Source organism: Diachasma alloeum, unplaced genomic scaffold (assembly GCF_001412515.2).
Source record: "Diachasma alloeum isolate Michigan unplaced genomic scaffold, Dall2.0 Dall_scaffold_00176, whole genome shotgun sequence".
Taxonomy (NCBI): Eukaryota; Metazoa; Arthropoda; class Insecta; order Hymenoptera; family Braconidae; genus Diachasma; species Diachasma alloeum.
The window spans coordinates 4,152,300-4,169,264 of NW_021680342.1; the positions used below are offsets into that span (position 1 = coordinate 4,152,300).

At 36.0% G+C, this 16,965-nt stretch overlaps 3 protein-coding genes across 3 annotated transcripts; all 3 read right to left on the reverse strand.

The window, feature by feature from the left end:
* Positions 1–3,984: 3,984 nt before the first annotated feature.
* On the reverse strand, positions 3,985–9,940 carry LOC107036339 (probable RNA-binding protein 46). Its single transcript, XM_015254304.1, has 4 exons — positions 8,536–9,940; positions 7,133–7,307; positions 6,423–6,853; positions 3,985–5,609 (listed from the first exon to the last, which is right to left on the reverse strand). The coding sequence occupies exons 1-4, from the start codon at positions 9,226–9,228 to the stop codon at positions 5,412–5,414; spliced, it is 1,497 nt and encodes a 498-aa protein (XP_015109790.1). The 5' UTR covers positions 9,229–9,940; the 3' UTR covers positions 3,985–5,411.
* A 78-nt stretch (positions 9,941–10,018) lies between these two features.
* LOC107036430 lies at positions 10,019–12,221 on the reverse strand. The gene is made up of 4 exons (XM_015254422.2): positions 11,989–12,221; positions 11,434–11,603; positions 11,186–11,323; positions 10,019–10,443 (listed from the first exon to the last, which is right to left on the reverse strand). Exons 1-4 carry the CDS (start codon positions 12,074–12,076, stop codon positions 10,180–10,182), a joined length of 660 nt encoding a protein of 219 aa, XP_015109908.1. The 5' UTR covers positions 12,077–12,221; the 3' UTR covers positions 10,019–10,179.
* A 763-nt stretch (positions 12,222–12,984) lies between these two features.
* LOC107040050 lies at positions 12,985–16,490 on the reverse strand. Its single transcript, XM_015260008.1, has 3 exons — positions 16,033–16,490; positions 14,656–15,567; positions 12,985–14,283 (listed from the first exon to the last, which is right to left on the reverse strand). Exons 1-3 carry the CDS (start codon positions 16,235–16,237, stop codon positions 13,574–13,576), a joined length of 1,827 nt encoding a protein of 608 aa, XP_015115494.1. The 5' UTR covers positions 16,238–16,490; the 3' UTR covers positions 12,985–13,573.
* Positions 16,491–16,965: the final 475 nt, after the last annotated feature.

Sequence of the window (16,965 nt, forward strand, 5' to 3'; positions counted from 1 at the left end):
CTAGAAATAAACTTATCGCTGAGTAATGGAGATTAATACAGGGAATTACCGATGTTGTTTCGATAATCCGCATTAGTACAAATACTACGTACAGGATTTAAAAGGGGATTTATTTGCTACAATGGTATAATCAAGAATAGAAACGTGTTTATCGAGTTATCAGAAACTCGCGACACACCGGGAGAATCTAGATTCGATGATGCTACGAGTATAATACGAAACTTCTGAATAAATAACAATTGTTGTCAGTCGGTGGAATAATCCAGGAAGACATGTACAGGGTTGCTTGACATTTCAATTGACAGGGCGTCAATTGGCTATTAATAACACCAGATGCTGTCGCTAAATAGTGAGGAATACACGTGGTGTTGCAGTTCTCCCTCATTGTTTCATTTCTAATCAGCATCTCAGAAGCCTTGAACTGTGATTTCATAACTGTCGTATGGTTATAAAACGTCAGTGAATATTCATCGCCATCTGGGTAATCACTGGGCAATAAAAAAAATATTAAGTCATGCATGGATTCATGTAATTGAGGCTCATTTGCGAGTCGAATCAACTCATTTACTTTAAAAAAACAAGCTTTAGTTTGAGACGTATGATCTCCATTCGAGAATTTCTAATGTCTCAAATTGAGAATTGCCGATGTTTTAAATAGAAACGTTCGGAACTCTAAGGACATTCAAGTATCTTTTCCATTTTTAAACATTTCTTGTTTATTAATAAATAATTGAAATTGTTTAAATTTTCGGAAGCCTAATTTTTTAAATTAATTTCTGGTAAAATTCTGAATATGAAGACATTTTTTATGATTCCGAACAAATAATTTTTATGGTGGAAAATTGATTGTGTATAAATTATTTATAGAACATGCTCGTAATTTTCAAGACTCAATTTAAGACCATTTAATCTTAAAATTCGATTTTTTTATGTTTGCCTCTCCGCGGCGAAAAATCTACAGTAAGAAATTGTAACAAAGGGTTAGAGAATCAAGACTGGGTGATAAAAAATTGAATCGAATCACCAGGTGATCGATCCCATTTGTTTAATTAATTCCTGGAGGTCTTTGTGGCAAAAAGTCTTGAGGGGAAAAAATTGCTGATGACGAGACGTATATCAACGAGTGCCTGCACCCAAACAGAGTTAGAAGAATCGACCATGGCCTTCGATAAATTCACTCTACATCGTAGTGCTCCCGTCAATGAGTCATACATGCACACTGATGATTCATTCATACACACGTCGCAAATTTTTTCCGTAATTTCCGATAACTAGCGTATAAATATTCCTTTGTTTAATTCAATATGCATAAATGAACTAGTGAGTGCAATTGCAATAGACGAGAATGGAAGCTTCAGCGGAAATTCGAGGGATCGAAACTTCCCTGTCGGTTTATTTTCGCATCGGAATGAACAAATCGGACAGCTGCCAACTCTATTTTTCGATACGAGATATTCAGACAATTTTTTCTTGCAACAGAAATGATAACAAACATGAAGGAAAAACAGTCATTACTATTCGGTGAGGAACACAATAGGACAATTTATTTATTTTTATAAGAAATTGATATAGAATAATGGAGAAATGCTACAGATATAATTGAAAATTTCCAATCTTAGAGGAAATTTTCTGGTTTTAATTGAATATTTATGCAAAATCTTTCGGAGAAATAAAGTCTGCGTTAATTAATCTTGAAAAAAAGGAAATAATTCACCGGAAATATTCAATTCTAGTTTTTAATTAATGAATTCCTGTGAAAATAAAAAATTGACAAAAAACTAAAAAAACACGGAAGCATATAATTCCTAATAAAGGCGCTTCCGGACTCAAAGCGTCTAAATTTTCAGGTTTTTAATGCATATTTTAACTCGTGTTTCGATGAACACTTCACTCTTGAAGAAAACAGTTCTTGCAATTTCATGACAGTATGGCCTTTTGACTCCATCAATTCTCTAGAAAAAATAAAAATTGATTTGGAAACACGAAAAATTGATTTCAACACTAATTGCTTTTTATTTTTTTTTTCCTTTTTCATTGAAAATGGAAGCTCTCACCAGTCCATGCTATTGATCAATGCTATCGGCAAAAATTGTCACATCACGTCAATTGAATATTCAGTGTTCCACAGATAACGTTATTTAATTTATTGGCAGTTTCGACAGAAAATCTAAAAATGAAAAACACTTGAATTAAGACTTTTATCAGCCATAATTTTTCAACCGTAAGTGAGACTAATCGATTAGCCCTAATATCCCCAAACGAATTGAACCGCATCAATTTGGATTCGCGTTGATTGATCGTTGCTCCCTATCAAGTCTAACCAGGAAGAACCCGAGATTGTGACGCAACGAAAGATTTACGTCGTAGTACTCGAATAATTATTACCGAACTTGCAACGATTCAGAGTCCACATCTTCATTCGAGTATTTCCCGACGCTTCAAGACGCGTAGACTAATCTACTCTTTACGACTGATAATCTGATTGAAAAAGAGTTATTAATCAATCTATTATTAACCAATCTATTATTGGTATTAATAATGGAGAGATATCAATAGACACCCGATCGTTCTCACTCATTTTTACCTCTTTCAGCACCTCATGAATATGCATAATGAGTCGTCAGGCTCTCTCAGCCTTCGATTGAGACAAAAGAGACGTTGTGCATGCCACACCCTGGTACAACTCAACGTGTGGAAGCAACTACACCCACTTGTTGTGCATGGGTACACGTGCACTCGTTTATGGCTCGCTTGGCACGCAGCAGAATCATAAATTCTTGAATTAGATTTTGGGACGAATTCAATTAAGTGCCCTAGTTTCGCGATAAGCGTATGAAAACCCTTGAGAGAATGACTAAATTATGTCATTAATTGGATAAAGTCGCTCTGAATGTCGGAATAATTAGTGCTAATGTGGGAGTTTCAATTTTACGTGGAAACAAATCTATAAGCAAATCGGACAACTGCCAAATCTATTTGTCGATACGAGAAATGCTGGCAATTTTTTTGCAACCGGGGGAAACTCGTGTTTCGGCGTGAAATAGTACCGATGATTCTTGTTTTTTTTTAGAACTATTGAAGTATTTACAAATTTTCAATACTGCAGGCAATTTTTGGGTTTCGGTTGAATATTTATGCAAAATTCTTCGGAGAATCAAGTTTCTGTTAATTATTCACGAAAAAAATGAAAATAATTCACTAGAAGTATTCAATCTTGAGTCGGTTTTTATTAAAGAAATATGGAATTTCATTTGTCGAGTCGATGAAGGAATAAATTTCTGTGAAAAATAAAATTGACAAAAATTAAAGAAAAACTCCGCAAGGCGTTTCCGAACTCAAAGCTTGGAAGAATTTTCTGGTTTTCACTGAGGATTTATGCGGAATTGTTTGAAAAAGGCAAAAGTTTTGTGATAGTCCTGTGAAATATCTTGAATTTAGCTTGGCATGCACCAAAATAATGAATTTTTGAATTCGATTTTGGGAGGAATTCAATGTAGTGCACCAGTTCCACGAAAAAATAGTCAACAATAGGTGAAAATCGCTCTGAATGTTGGACTAATTAGTGCTAACGTGGGAATTCGAATTTTAAACGGAGAAAAAATCAATGAATGAATGAATGGAAATTCACTGATATACCAGTTCCATTTTTTTATAACTAAACTAGAACTAGATCGACTGCTCCACTTCTTTCGTTTAATTCATTGAATTGTAAATGTATGCTGCGCTGGTTTTAATTAATCATGTCAGGGGTCAAACGATTTTTGTACAAGTCCCAGTGACTGAGTAATTGCACACGACTGAAATAGAATATTCGAATGGATTCGTGAGAGGTTTCATCTCACACAACTAACGAATGCCAAGAAAAAACGAGAGTGGAAGTTTAGCTGGTGGTCCTTGTATACTTTGGATTGATTTACTATTGCCATTGTTATAAATAGCGGATGTTTTTATTGCGGAATACGTCAGTATTGCGTTTTGAATGAAACCAATGGAATTTTCAGTAAAAAATAGTAATTATTCACTCCACAGTACATTTCTTATTATATGTGAGGTTCACAGGCGTGTTTGAGGTATTTTTGATTCATTTTACATGTATAAATATTTATTATCAGTGCCTCGTGACGCTAGTGAAGCCAATTTTAATCTGATTTTGTTTTTATGCCTTGAGTATTCACTGATTGAGCATTTTTCTATTAATTTTTTTCTCTTCTTCAGACCCTTTTTCCTCGATGAACAATGATTAGTTTGTCTGAATGTCTTAAGAAGTAATTAAATATAGTGTTGATGAGGTTTGTTGTTCTAAATTACTAATGAATATTCAGACGATGGAAAAAATGAACAATGATTGAATCGTTTGAAATTAGTTGGAACAGTACAGAATATTATTCTAAAATCCTATTATACTGGCTTATTTTGGACTTTAAACCAACTGATCTATAAAGTTACTGCATAAAGTACATTCTAAATAATAAAGTAGCATTCTCAGACTCTTTCAGGAATGTTAATGATTGGAGAAATAATTCTAATGACTGTGATTACCTATTAATCAGTCTGAAATTGTCACTGGTACAATCACACGAATAAAATTAGCAAACAAGTGGAAGAGTTGGATTACTCTAGAAATTTCAGGTGGGTAATTTTGCAAATATCTTCACAATTATTAAAATTCTAAACAAATAGTCTTTAATTAAAATTCTCTCAACCTTTTTCTTCTCAAAATATTTGGAAAATATTCTGTAAATTCGTTATGAATTTATCGTCCACGGTTTTGCTACATCAATACAAAAATATTCCTTCCTCTTCCAAAACTCCGAACAATGATTTAATCTCCTCATCTACTCTCCCATTCCAACATTCACTATATCAAATCATCTGCCTCTGCAGAATGATAACATCCAACCCAATGAAATCTTCAAAACGAATAAAATAGACCCAAACTTATCAATTAAATGGAAGTGGTAAATGACCATGGAAATTTCAGTTGGACAATTATGCAAATATCTTGACAACTATTAGTCTCAGAGAGGAGTGTCAAAAGTTCTTTCGTCTACTCTTTAAAATTCTAAACCAATAGTCCTTATTTAAAATTCTCTCAACCTTCTTCTCAAGATATTTGCAAAATATTCTGTAAACTCGTTATGAATTCATCCCCTGCGGTTTTGCTAAATCAATACAAAATATTCCTTCCTCTTCCAAAACTCTGAACAATGATTTAATCTCATCTACTCTCCCATTCCAACATTCACTATATCAAATCATCTGCCTCTGCAGAATGACAACATCCAGCCCAATAAAATCTTCAAAACGAATGGAATCGACCTCCACTTAAAAAAGTACAAAAAATTACAAGTATAAAATATTAGACTAAAAAATCATCAAAACCTCAGCAGTACGAATAAGAGAATCACAGGCTAGTGGCAAGGCTGGGCCCTGCTCGGCTGATAGGCTGTTGGTGGATAAACGGGTATAGGGTAGGCTGGCAACTCTCCAAAGTCACTGCTGAGTCGATAGTAGGCATTTCGAGCTGTTATATTAATCGCCAGGCCTTCGGTGATCATCACATCACCTTGAAACTCGTACAGGATGTGCTCCTCATGAACAATCAAAACCTGTAATTGAAATAAAATAATTATTCTTTATGGGAATAAGAATTGGAGATTTTCACTGCTCAAAAGTTCAAATTTGCAATTATTCCCAAAATCTGCAGAAAATTGAATTAGAATTGAAGGGGACAATTAAATTTTAAAAAGTATACAGTAATTGGAAATGAAAGATAAAATAAATGAACATTCTCTTCGCATAACCAAATAATGGAAACTCACCAAATTTTGAGAAATGTTTTTGTCATAAAATTACGAATATAGAAATTTGTTAAGATTCTGAGAAAGAAATTATTTGTAAAGGAAAAAATTGTTTATAAATTATCAGGCTCAGAATTGGCTCTTTTTCAGAGTCAGAATCTTTTTCAGAATCTGGCTCAGAATTGCGTTTTTCAACTTCCTAGGCCTTATACAAGATGAATTAAATTAATTTTTTTTGGCACTTTCGTTTTTCGCGATTATCTCGGAAACTATGAGAGATAGAGCCTTAAAACCTATTCCATTCGATTCCTGAGGAAATTTGGGTTCCGTATAGGCAGATGGACGGCTCAGAATTGCGTTTTTCCACTTCCTACACCCTATACAAGATGAATTAAATTAATTTTTTTTGGCACTTTCGTTTTTCGCGATTATTTCGGAAACTATGAGAGATAGAGCCTTAACAAAAAAAGTGATCTTCAAACATGTAATCCATCAATTACTTTACGATTCCTTTTCGAGGACTAATTTCTTCACTTTTTAAATTTTTCATATTTTTCAAATGTTTTCGAATTTTGCAGAATTGACTTCAAATTTTTTTTAGGATGAAAATTGTCTATTTACCGTGCAGACATATCCAGGGGGTGTGTACACCTGCATGCACCGAAACTGGCAGTGTGCCCCAAAGTTTCTGCTCACGAAATCCTCCAGGAGTTTCTTGAAATCCAGCAAATTGTGATTTGGAATTGTGAGTTCTGGTGGAGACAATCCGGGAACAGATCGTGGGCTCTCAATAGTGGGAAAAGTGTTGTCGACTTCCTGGGAAGTGTGTCTGATCTCGCAGGGGGGAGTCTCCACCTGTTGCTTGTTGGTCTTCTTTTTTCCTCGTTTGCTGCTGCTTTTTGGTGGGACGTAGGCTGGTGGCTTGAAATTCTGATTGAGGGAGGCTTGCACTGCCTCGTGGATCGAACGCTGTCTCTCGAGGATTTTTGATGAGCTGATTGGCTTCGCCCAGCGAATTTCCCACTCGTTCTGTGCAGCAATGCCACCAGGTTCTGTGGAATCACAGGAAATTGATGGATGAATTTATATGAGAGGAATTAATCTTTTGAAAAAGTCAGTTTTCTCTGTTTTGATAAATATGAAATCATTTTGATAATGTGACATTTTAAGGCGAAAATTCAAAAGACTACTTTTTCTGGAAACTTAATTAGATTTGATGAATATTTTCTCATTTTTTTAAGTTTTAAAATTTTTCGATTAGAGAATAAATGCAGAATTACCAAAAATTATGGAAATTTATTTTGTTATCTGGAGGATGTAGAATTACTTACTACTCATGATCTCAAGAACCTTCTGAGCCAATTCACGAGTCTCGTAGTGAATGAAAGCGAAGTGATTGATCTTCTTGAATTTCAATATTGGAATTCCAGTTGTTTTCTGGAAAATGTCTCGGATCTTGTGGTGGGCAGTCTCGAGTGGCAGATTGCGAACGAAGAGCGCAGTTACCTGTGAACAAAGGGATTAATAAATAATCATAATAATAATCGGAAACGAAAATACGACAAGTTACAATTTTTTCTATCGATTAGTCTACAAATATTTTCGAAGCTATTGAAGTTCGAGGAAAATATGGAGAGAAAATTTCTTTATTCCACGAAGTTTTCTGAGAAAACATCTTCTCATGAATTTCTCCAGACATTTACATAGAAATTTACATACCAAGAAACGAGATATAAATACAACTGAAATCGCTGCAATAAAAATCCTGTAGTAAAATCATGTACACAGACTTTTCTACAAATATCTTCGGAACAAGTCGGTTTCGAAGAAAGTATTACATCTTTTTTGGATTTCATAAAAATTTCCTACAAATAATATCCCAACGAACTTCTCTACCTCTTCATTCGCAAAATATTCACGAAATAAAAGCCACTTCATGTCTGTCAGACATCGGCACAATCGAATTTTTGAATTACAGTTAAATTTGGAATAAGTCAATTGCCAATATTACTGCCTAATTTTTTGTTTGTTAAAAATAGCCATCAATTTAAATTTTTAAATTCCGAATTATTTCATCAACCATCAACTTAAACATTCAAATTCGAATGCTTTCATAAACCAATAATTGCGAAATTAAAATGACTAATTATTAGGGGAGAGTGGGGTAAAGCGGATACTTTAGACTGTTTTTTAATTATTCATAATTCGGAAACAAATTGATCAATTGAGCTCAGTTTAAGCTCGTCACAAAGGGAAAGAGTTGTTCTTTGTATTAAAAAAAAATTATTAAATTTCATCAACATTTCAACCCCTCATTAACATTTGAAAAAAAGTCAAAAGTGTCCGTTTTACCCCAACCTCCCCTACGTTAATTTTCAAATTTCAATTACGATCAATAGTGGTGGGGTAAAACGGACACTGTAGACTTTTTTAAAATTATTCATAACTCGGAAACAAATTTATCAATTGAGCTCAGTTTAGGCTCGTCACAAAGGGAAAGCATTGTTCTTTGTATTGAAAAAAAAAATATTAAATTTCATCAACATTTCAACCCCTCATTAACCTTTGAAAAAAAGTCAAAAGTGTCCGTTTTACCCCGACCACCCCTAAATCTAAATTCCTATAAGGTGCAACTTCTCCTAATATTACTAAAAGTAATGATCGATGCGGATCTATGATTTCTGTTCAACAAAAAAATATTGCACAAAGAACATCTCTAAATTTTATCCCTTACCGTCTCCATGACGTCCTCATCAACAGGATCCCCAGGTTCCGGATCAGCCCAATCAACAGCGACCTCGTGATCCCAGAGAGTGACCCTCCCAGGAATGAGCTGACGCCTGGCCATAGCAGCAGACCTGTGATCCTTGAACTCCACAAAGATGAAGCCCCGATTCTGCGTGCGATCCTGAGCATTCGGGTACAGATAAATATCCGAGATTCCCTCCAGGAACTTGCCGAGCTCCTCAGCGAACTCCGCCTTCGTCTTGTCCTTGGGCACCCCCCCGAAGAAGAGCCGACAGTTGTCGATGGACTTCACAACGCCGATCCTGTGCCCCGGCCGAATCTCGTGGCCGTCCAGCAGCTCGCAGGCCCTCCGAGCAACCCTCGAGTTCTCGAAGAGGGCGAAAGCGTAGCCCCTCGTCGTCCCCGAGAAGTCGAGCATCAGCCGAAGCTCCAGGAGTCTCCCGGCACGATCGAGCACCGGCATTATCTCGTCCTCATAGCAATCCCTCGGAAGACGACCCACGAACACCTCTCCACCCTTGATCGTACTCCTGAGGTCTGATGTCAACTCCGGGGCTGTCAGACGACGCTGGCCATTCTCCTGGATGAGCTCATAGTGCGTTTGGTTCATCAGATCGAGGAGACGAGCCGTCACTCGACATTCTTCGTCCAGAGACTCTTCCACAACTCGTTTATTCATTCTCGTAATTTCAAAAACTTCACTTCGAAATTGCTTTTTCGTCTTTTGAAAAGTTGCGTCGACCTCCCGAAGACTTTAATTATCTTCACAAAAAAATCAACATTCACTGATTGTGAGGACTAAAAAATTTCAATTTCAATAACGTTGATTTAATTTTTTTTCTATTTATGGGGGTTGCGTGATGATTTGAGATTGTTGAAGACAATTGTGGTTTCACACAGGTCCGAGGATTTTGAAAAGTTGAGAAGAATCGAATGGTAAAATAATGTGAAGCACTCCGATGTTATTCTCCACGGGATAAGCATCCGACTGAAGTTGAAGTAAACTCGATGTCGATGCTTCTCTTCGATTTCAAATCCCAGGAATCCCCCATTGGGTTGCCGCCCGTCTCGTCCAATCAGAGCCCCCGTCGACCCCATGATTTCTCAGAAAATAATAGAGGCGAAACATTTTTGCTACATTTTAACGAAAAAGTAAACACGAAGACAAAAGACCCTACAAGTTTGTCAACAATTTCCGAGTATTTTGGCACACATTGTAACACAAAATATTCGAGAGAGTTTTATTGAAAAGGCAATCTAAAAAGTTTCACATTATGCGTTGAGTTTAGAAAGACGTTCAAATCAGTAGCAACGTGTAAAACGGTTCAAGTCGACTCATCTCCCAGTTGAGTTTTTGAGGAATATTTCCAAATCTAAGGCAGATAGAGAAATTTTCGTGATTACCTTTATTGTAGCTCTCAATCGGCTCTACAAGAAAGGTTATAACAAAAATTTTGCCAGCTCCCTTCGATTCCGAGATATTCATTAAAAACTGGCCAATAGTCAAAATTCACTTGTACTGTTTTACCACTTCGCTACTGAAATACTATATTCTTAGATACTTCATTGGCTATTTACAAATTTACAGTTGTTTATATATTTTTTCCGTTATTCTTGTTTTGGGTTTAGTCTATGGAAGAGTGTCGATATCGAGTTCTTCGAGGGGATCGTGGTACTCGCGTTCTTCGTGGGTACGAGGTGGGTGTCGCATACTCCTGAGCTGTCTCTCTAGGTCCTGGTAATTCTCAATTAGTTTTATTAATGTTCTACTGACGTCTGGTACTTTGGAGGCCTCCTCGATGATTTTGCACAGCATATTTGCGTCTTCTATTTTGTTTTCAAGGTCAGTAGCCACTTCCAGCTCGTCTTTGAGGGCTGCATTGAATATTACAGCCTGAAATAAAATTATTCGGCAATTTTAATACTTTTGTTACTTTTGACTCAGCGGTTGCTCAGTTTCTCAATGAATTAACAAACCATTAAAATGAATTTTTTTCATAAAATGAGATCATTACTCCCTGCAAAATTATGTAGTTTTATTTTGCTTTCATTTAGTGCAAAAATTTGGAAGATTCACCTAGAAATTCGTCAACTATTCAATTATAAATGAAACACTGATTCAAAGTATCTCTTGTTTGTCGTGATAAACAGAATTTTTTGTCACGATACGAGTTGTTTTACGACGAAATGTCAGATCTTTATTATAAAGAACTAAATTTTAAATAAAAATTGCCTTTTGATATTTTTTCCTGGAATCACTTGTTATTGAGATAATTTGATGTTTAACAATATTTCAAAAATTGAAGAATTAGAGAATTTTGCTTTAATCTAAAGATCACGTAGTTTTCCAAGAAAATGTCAAGATTTCTGACAGAAAAATGAATTCTATACAAAAAACATTTTTTTAGCATTCTCCCCTACATACACTGAATTGGATTTTCATTTTCAAAATTGGTGACTAATTTACAGGACTTTAATTATTTTATTTTATTTTTTGACCGTGAAATTCATCCATAAATATATTTTTTATTAAAAACTTTATCATCTGATGATAAATAATTGGAAAAATTATGGAGTTCTTGGGAAAGAAATTTTGATAATGAGTTTTCCCATTGGTTTTTAATGCTTGAATTCACCTTTTTCAATCTTCTTTGCAATTTTTCCAGCTTCTCCTGCTTCTCCCTGGACTCCTTATCACTGTATTGCACAGCCTGCACTTTATCCTCATCCAGCAGAACGTGTGAAGGCACACAAATAATTCTACTCACGCAATTCTGCAACAAAACAATGTGAGTGTAACCCATGATTATTGTATCGATTGCGCGTTATGTAAGGAAACGAGAGTGAAAAATGTTGTCAATCAGTTGGGTCAAAAGTTAGTAACCTCGAGCGCTGGCAAATGAGTTCTAGTTGCACGATAATAACACTTTTTCAATTTTTTCCCATCCCTCAGTAGCATCTTCAGGCCCTCCTCATCAGGTTTATATTTTTCTCTGATTGTTTCTGTGAGTTGTTGACATTTTGATTCGATCTCATCTTGAATCAGGGACAATACTGTAAATTGAGAGGTTCCAGATGAGCGGTCATTGACAAATCATCCGGATGTAAAAAAAAAACATTTTTTCTTGGGAATAATTTCAGGAATTGCAGCAGGAGAGGGAAAGGAAAATAATTTATTGAATAATTGAATAAAAATCATATAAAATTAACAAACAACAAATGAAGAAAATAATTCCAATCATTGGACGAGTGTGACTCTAGTCATGATTCTAATTACACATGACACTAGAGCTCACGCGTCCAACAATCAAAACAAAAATAAAAAAAACCACAATCTGAAAACAAAAAAATCCAAACAGCGAGATAAATCTGGAAGGGTAAAAAAAATCGGGGGAAAATATGGGTGGAATGAAATCAGATAAGTTTCTCGGCGTCTTACAAGTATCGTAAACTATTCTCGAGTGAAAGCCGAATAATTGCATCTCATATTCCTCCCGTTTTCTCTTTTTCAATTCTGTCGACGACATTGTTACTTTATTCCATTAAACTGTACAATTCGATTGTTAATAATCACTTTGGTTTTTTTAAATTTAAATCGCTCGTAATGTAACATTTAAAGAACTGCCCGATGCGTTGTAGAGTCCGTTGACAAATGAACATGGCGTCGCTTGCTTGCGTAGATTCGGGCGTCCTTTGTCCCATTGCGTTCTAAAATTCATCAAAAAAAATTGACCAGCGAGAATTTCATTGGCCACTCTCGACCAATGGGGGGCAAGGGTTGAGAGGGAAGTTGTGGGGGTCGGCTGTAGGTGGCAGATGGCTCATGGCGGATAATTTGAATGTTTGGAGGCATAATAATTTGGATATCCGTGAACTTTGAATTTTTTTTAAATAAAATGTTCTCCAATGTTTTTAGTTGAGCAATGATTTTATCATTCAATTTTCGAAGGGATAAATCTCGATTTCATTCTCTGAAACATTAAAAACCATTGGAAAAATATGGAAAAATGAGGAAGTCTGTTTTTGAGAAAGATTCATAAAATGATTGAAAAATTCTCATTTCCGGAAATTACAACGTTTTAATAGAGAATTTAAAAACTATCGATTTTTCCTTCGGAATTGATTTTTTAGAATTGTAATTAAAGTGTTATATTCAAAGTTTTCTGGAAGTTCAAATAATTTATAACATTTGTTTATAAAAGATAATTTTTTAATCGAAGAGATTGACAAATTTGGCAGCAATGAGTGAACGGAAACTTTTCGCCAGGTTTTCTATTTGATTTGCTGAATTATAAACAATTAATGAATAAACCTGTATGAGATATTGTGACGTAACAATGCAGACGTTTTTCACTTGACTTTACCATCTTGATTCAATTCTTCCAAATGAAACAAACGAGCGAGTGGGGTACAATGAATACTTTGACGTTCTTCAAAATGTTAATGACTCATTCAATTTATTTCTTCTGATAATTATCTAACTAATCATCAATTTTTCCATGGAAGGTACAATTCTTCTCTTTTGTGACGAGCATGCACTGAGATAAACTGATAAATCTGTTTCTGAGTAATTAGAATTATAAAAAAAGTCAGAAAAGTCGCCCTTACGTATTCAATATTTTCCACTCCATTTTTGCGATTCACAATTTCATCAATACAAAATTCCCTGCAACAACTCAATGAAAATAAAAATATGTACATATAAGAAGAAAAGAGCAGGGAATTATACAAAACTGCAATGATTTTTGTTACAAAGAAATTCACTACTTCTATTCCCACTAATTCAGAAATACTCGGCGATAATTTTCTCACGACTCGCAATATTAATCAAATATTACACATAAAAAAATATCCATTCATTTATATGGCCCCAGAAACTTAAAAAAAAAACGTTTCAGTCGTCTCTACATGAACTACCCTTAATTAAAAAACAGTGAGGTAGATTCGAGGTAGAAATTCAGTCTGGAGACTGCCTCTCCGTCGTTAATGTGCTTAAAAAACAGGTGCCCTACGAATATCGGTGTCTAGCTTTTCTTCATGTCCCCTTTACCATGGAAAGCCTTGTAATTCCTCCATTCTCGATGATTGAGAGCTCGAAAGTCCTCAACTTCAGCGATAAGCTCCAGGTACTCAGTGAGAAACTTCAGCTCTGCATCAGCTGTGTAGGTGTCCTCATTATATCTAAAAGGCCTGATCTCCAAGCCTGACTGTGGATTCATGAGGAAATTTCTCCTCTCATCATCAATGATGATTGTATTCTTGGCTGAATAGTTCGCATACTTCTTCCAGATGAAGCCGAGAGGTTTGACATTAATGGGTCCAATAATCTGTGGAGTTTCCACTGGAATCATCGCTTGCTTATCGAGATAAAAAGCAATTTTGTAGATGCTCGTTATAAAAATATTGAGATCAACTAGGGCTGTGTGGGTTGAATTCCAGTTGGATCCTGTCCAGATGACAATGTTGTAATGCTTGTACACTTTGGCCAGGAACACGTGGAGGTAAGGACGTGCTAATCTAAAGTCAGGATTGAATAAAGTGTAATCCATGTCCAGGACCAACAACTTCTTCTGTGAATTCAGAGGACTCAATTCCTTGATAATGTACTCCTCGCACTTTCTCTCAATTTTATCGTAAAAACTATCATAAATGTCCAGTTTCACACGTTTTGTGGTGGCCGAAATGGCCAACTCGTTTTCGGAATTGGAGTTGTTTTTTTCAAGTCTTTGGCCTTCTGTAAAATTTAGGAAGTTATTAGTTTCAAACGGCAAATTATTATTCTCGTACTGTAAGGAATTTTTTCACTGCAGAATGATGCAGAATAATAACGAAAAACCTGAATAGTTAAAATCGTAATAATAAAGAATATTTGCACTTTGAATATTTGATAAAAACAGAATGGAAATGTGATCTGAAATTATTTAGAAACTAAAGTGTGAACCTCCAAAAAACTTTAATTTTCCAATTATCAGCCGTTAAAAATTCACATAATAAAATCATGTCAATCTCTGATTTCAAACTACAAATATTGAAAAAGGCCTCAGCAAAAAAAAATGCTGAAATGGATATTCACCAGTGGATAAAGAGTATTGAAGCAAAAATTTACCATTTAAAAATCTAACAATTTCCCTCTCATCAGGCAGTGGTCCTATCTTCTCAATAAACCTCCTGCGACTCTCCTTATTCTTATATTCAAGCCAGTTTGTATGATTGAGTGTCCTGAAGTCACTGAGCTCAGAAATAATCTTGAGATACTCCCCCAACCTCACCAGCAGCAAGTCATTATCAACAGTCGAGGAGGCTGGTGAGTCTACACCACTTCTCCTTGTGATGACCAAAGCAGACTTCTCATTGATGAAGACATTGAGCCACTTGTCCTCGATCATAATGGTGTTTTTCTCGGACCAGTTGGTGTAGCTCATCCAAATTACGTCCAGAGGTTTGATGCTGATGATCCCATAATTGGGCTCAAAGAGCGAAATCATCGAGTGCTGATCCAGATAAAGACAGATATTGAGGGCCGGATTGTAAGCCAAACCCGTCGTGGCTCGTATGAGTAACCTCGAGGTTGTGGTGGCCCATATGGCGATGTTATAGTACTGAGACGCCTGAATCAGGAAATCCTGCATGCCCTGTCGATTCTGCTTCATGCTGGGTAATCCATCGTTTAACCCAATGACTAAAAGCTTCTTGTTGGTGTCCATCGGCCGCAACTGCCTCACCTTCCCATTCCTGATCTTCTGTTGAACCTTGGTGAGGTAAATCTCGTAGTCCACTGGATTTCCAATGCCCCTCAGCTCTTTCCTGTCTGGGGGCACTGCATTGTACTCAAAAATCGGCGTTCTCGAAGGGCTGCTCTTTTGAGAAACCTGTGGACAAGTCTCTAGGACTTTTGGACTGCTGTTGAGGCTGTAGATAGGGTTCATGATGTCTTCCTCTCTGGAACCCATTACTATCAGTTTGAAGCCTGGCCTGAGTTTTAGCTCGCCTAGCCTTTGATTATCAACTGGTAATTTTCCTGGGTGAGTGGAAAGTCATTTTTTAATTTCGAACGGAGTAATGAAGATTGGGAGAGAGGAAATTAGGGAAGAGTGGGGGAAATGAACAGTTGACTTTCCTTCCAATGTTTAAATCTCAGAAATAAATGAGTCAATGGAGATCAGACTAAGGCCTTCATAAAGGGGAAGAATTATAGCTTCGATACAGGAAAAAAAATTGTCCCATTTCGCAAGAATTTAATGAGTCGTCAACATTAAGTTTTCTTAATGTCAAAAGTCTTGATGTCTGAAAAGTTTTAAATCAAATGTTCTGAAGGTCGAGTGGCCATTTTACAACACTCGTCCCTATTTTCAATGACGAATAGTTAAAAATACAAAAATTATAAAAGCAGAACTCAGAACTCCGGAAAATAGAAGGGGAAAAGATTAACAAAAGGGTCAAAATTTATTTTTGTCAGGATTTATTCATTGTTTGCAGAATTCACCTTTGCAGAGGTTAAGCAGCTTCTGTCGATGTGGGCGAATGCCAATTTTAACGTATATTTTCTGCTTGAGGTCCCTAACTGTCATGTAATCGTAGAGATCTTGAATTTCATGTGTTTGTGGACCCCATTTAATTGTTATACTACCAATATAAGATTTTTTTAGGAAATCTGAGGAACCTGATTGCTTTTGACGTGAATCACACATGGCTATCACGACATAAACAATGGGGCGCCGATACAGTAGATCTTTTTACGATCTTCTCGTTTCCGGGGTTATTGCAATAATTTTTTCTATCATTTGTTTTGTTATTTCTGGAGTCGAGGGGGCACTTGGATTTTTTTTGAGAATACTGACGAAGGAAGAACTGTACTGTGTGGGGCTGGAGGTGTTTTGCAATGAGTGAGTCTACTGGCCCTTTCTGGTGGGTCTCGTTGGCTCACGGCGATTCACCTGTGATTTCGCGGTCTTCTCTGAGGGAGAAGGAAGAATATCAAACAATATTTTCCTTTTGTGTTATTTACCGCGCTACATGTTTGTTGGTAAGGTAGTATCCTTTCTTTGAATCGAAATACGGAAAGAATGGTAATGGTTTTACCAACGGATGTCAATTCTCAATCGTATTTCAAATTTCCATTTCAATTGTCGTTGAAATGATCATTTCTCTCATATTGAAACATATTGCGTCACATAAACCCATTCATTTTCAACCTTTTCATTATTTTCATTACAAAAAATCTCAATCTGCCGTTCAGAAAGTATCACTATACGGCTTTTTAAATAATTAATCGAATTTTAAACAATTAATTGCATTTTAGAGTGAAATTAGTAGGATCGCTTGCATCATTCTCGAGACGCAAAAAAATTTGTTGAGTTCAAAAATTTATTTCAATTCCGAGTTGCACCGGCTGCGCGCAAGTCTTCGCGCATGTCTA

What these genes read in the sequence shown, in the direction of transcription:
- LOC107036339 (XM_015254304.1), bottom strand. Translation starts at nt 9,228, where the DNA reads ATGAATAAACGAGTTGTGGAAGAGTCTCTGGACGAAGAATGTCGAGTG. An exon ending in GGTTCTTGAGATCATGAGTA is followed by an intron (nt 6,854 to 7,132) that starts GTAAGTAATTCT and finishes GTGATTCCACAG; the next exon opens with AACCTGGTGGCATTGCTGCA. An exon ending in CCCCTGGATATGTCTGCACG is followed by an intron (nt 5,610 to 6,422) that starts GTAAATAGACAA and finishes TTTCAATTACAG; the next exon opens with GTTTTGATTGTTCATGAGGA.
- LOC107036430 (XM_015254422.2), bottom strand. Translation starts at nt 12,076, where the DNA reads ATGTCGTCGACAGAATTGAAAAAGAGAAAACGGGAGGAATATGAGATG. An exon ending in GAGAATAGTTTACGATACTT is followed by an intron (nt 11,604 to 11,988) that starts GTAAGACGCCGA and finishes CTCAATTTACAG; the next exon opens with TATTGTCCCTGATTCAAGAT. An exon ending in TGCAAAGAAGATTGAAAAAG is followed by an intron (nt 10,444 to 11,185) that starts GTGAATTCAAGC and finishes ATTTTATTTCAG; the next exon opens with GCTGTAATATTCAATGCAGC.
- LOC107040050 (XM_015260008.1), bottom strand. Translation starts at nt 16,237, where the DNA reads ATGTGTGATTCACGTCAAAAGCAATCAGGTTCCTCAGATTTCCTAAAA. An exon ending in GCTGCTTAACCTCTGCAAAG is followed by an intron (nt 15,568 to 16,032) that starts GTGAATTCTGCA and finishes CCACTCACCCAG; the next exon opens with GAAAATTACCAGTTGATAAT. An exon ending in AATTGTTAGATTTTTAAATG is followed by an intron (nt 14,284 to 14,655) that starts GTAAATTTTTGC and finishes TAAATTTTACAG; the next exon opens with AAGGCCAAAGACTTGAAAAA.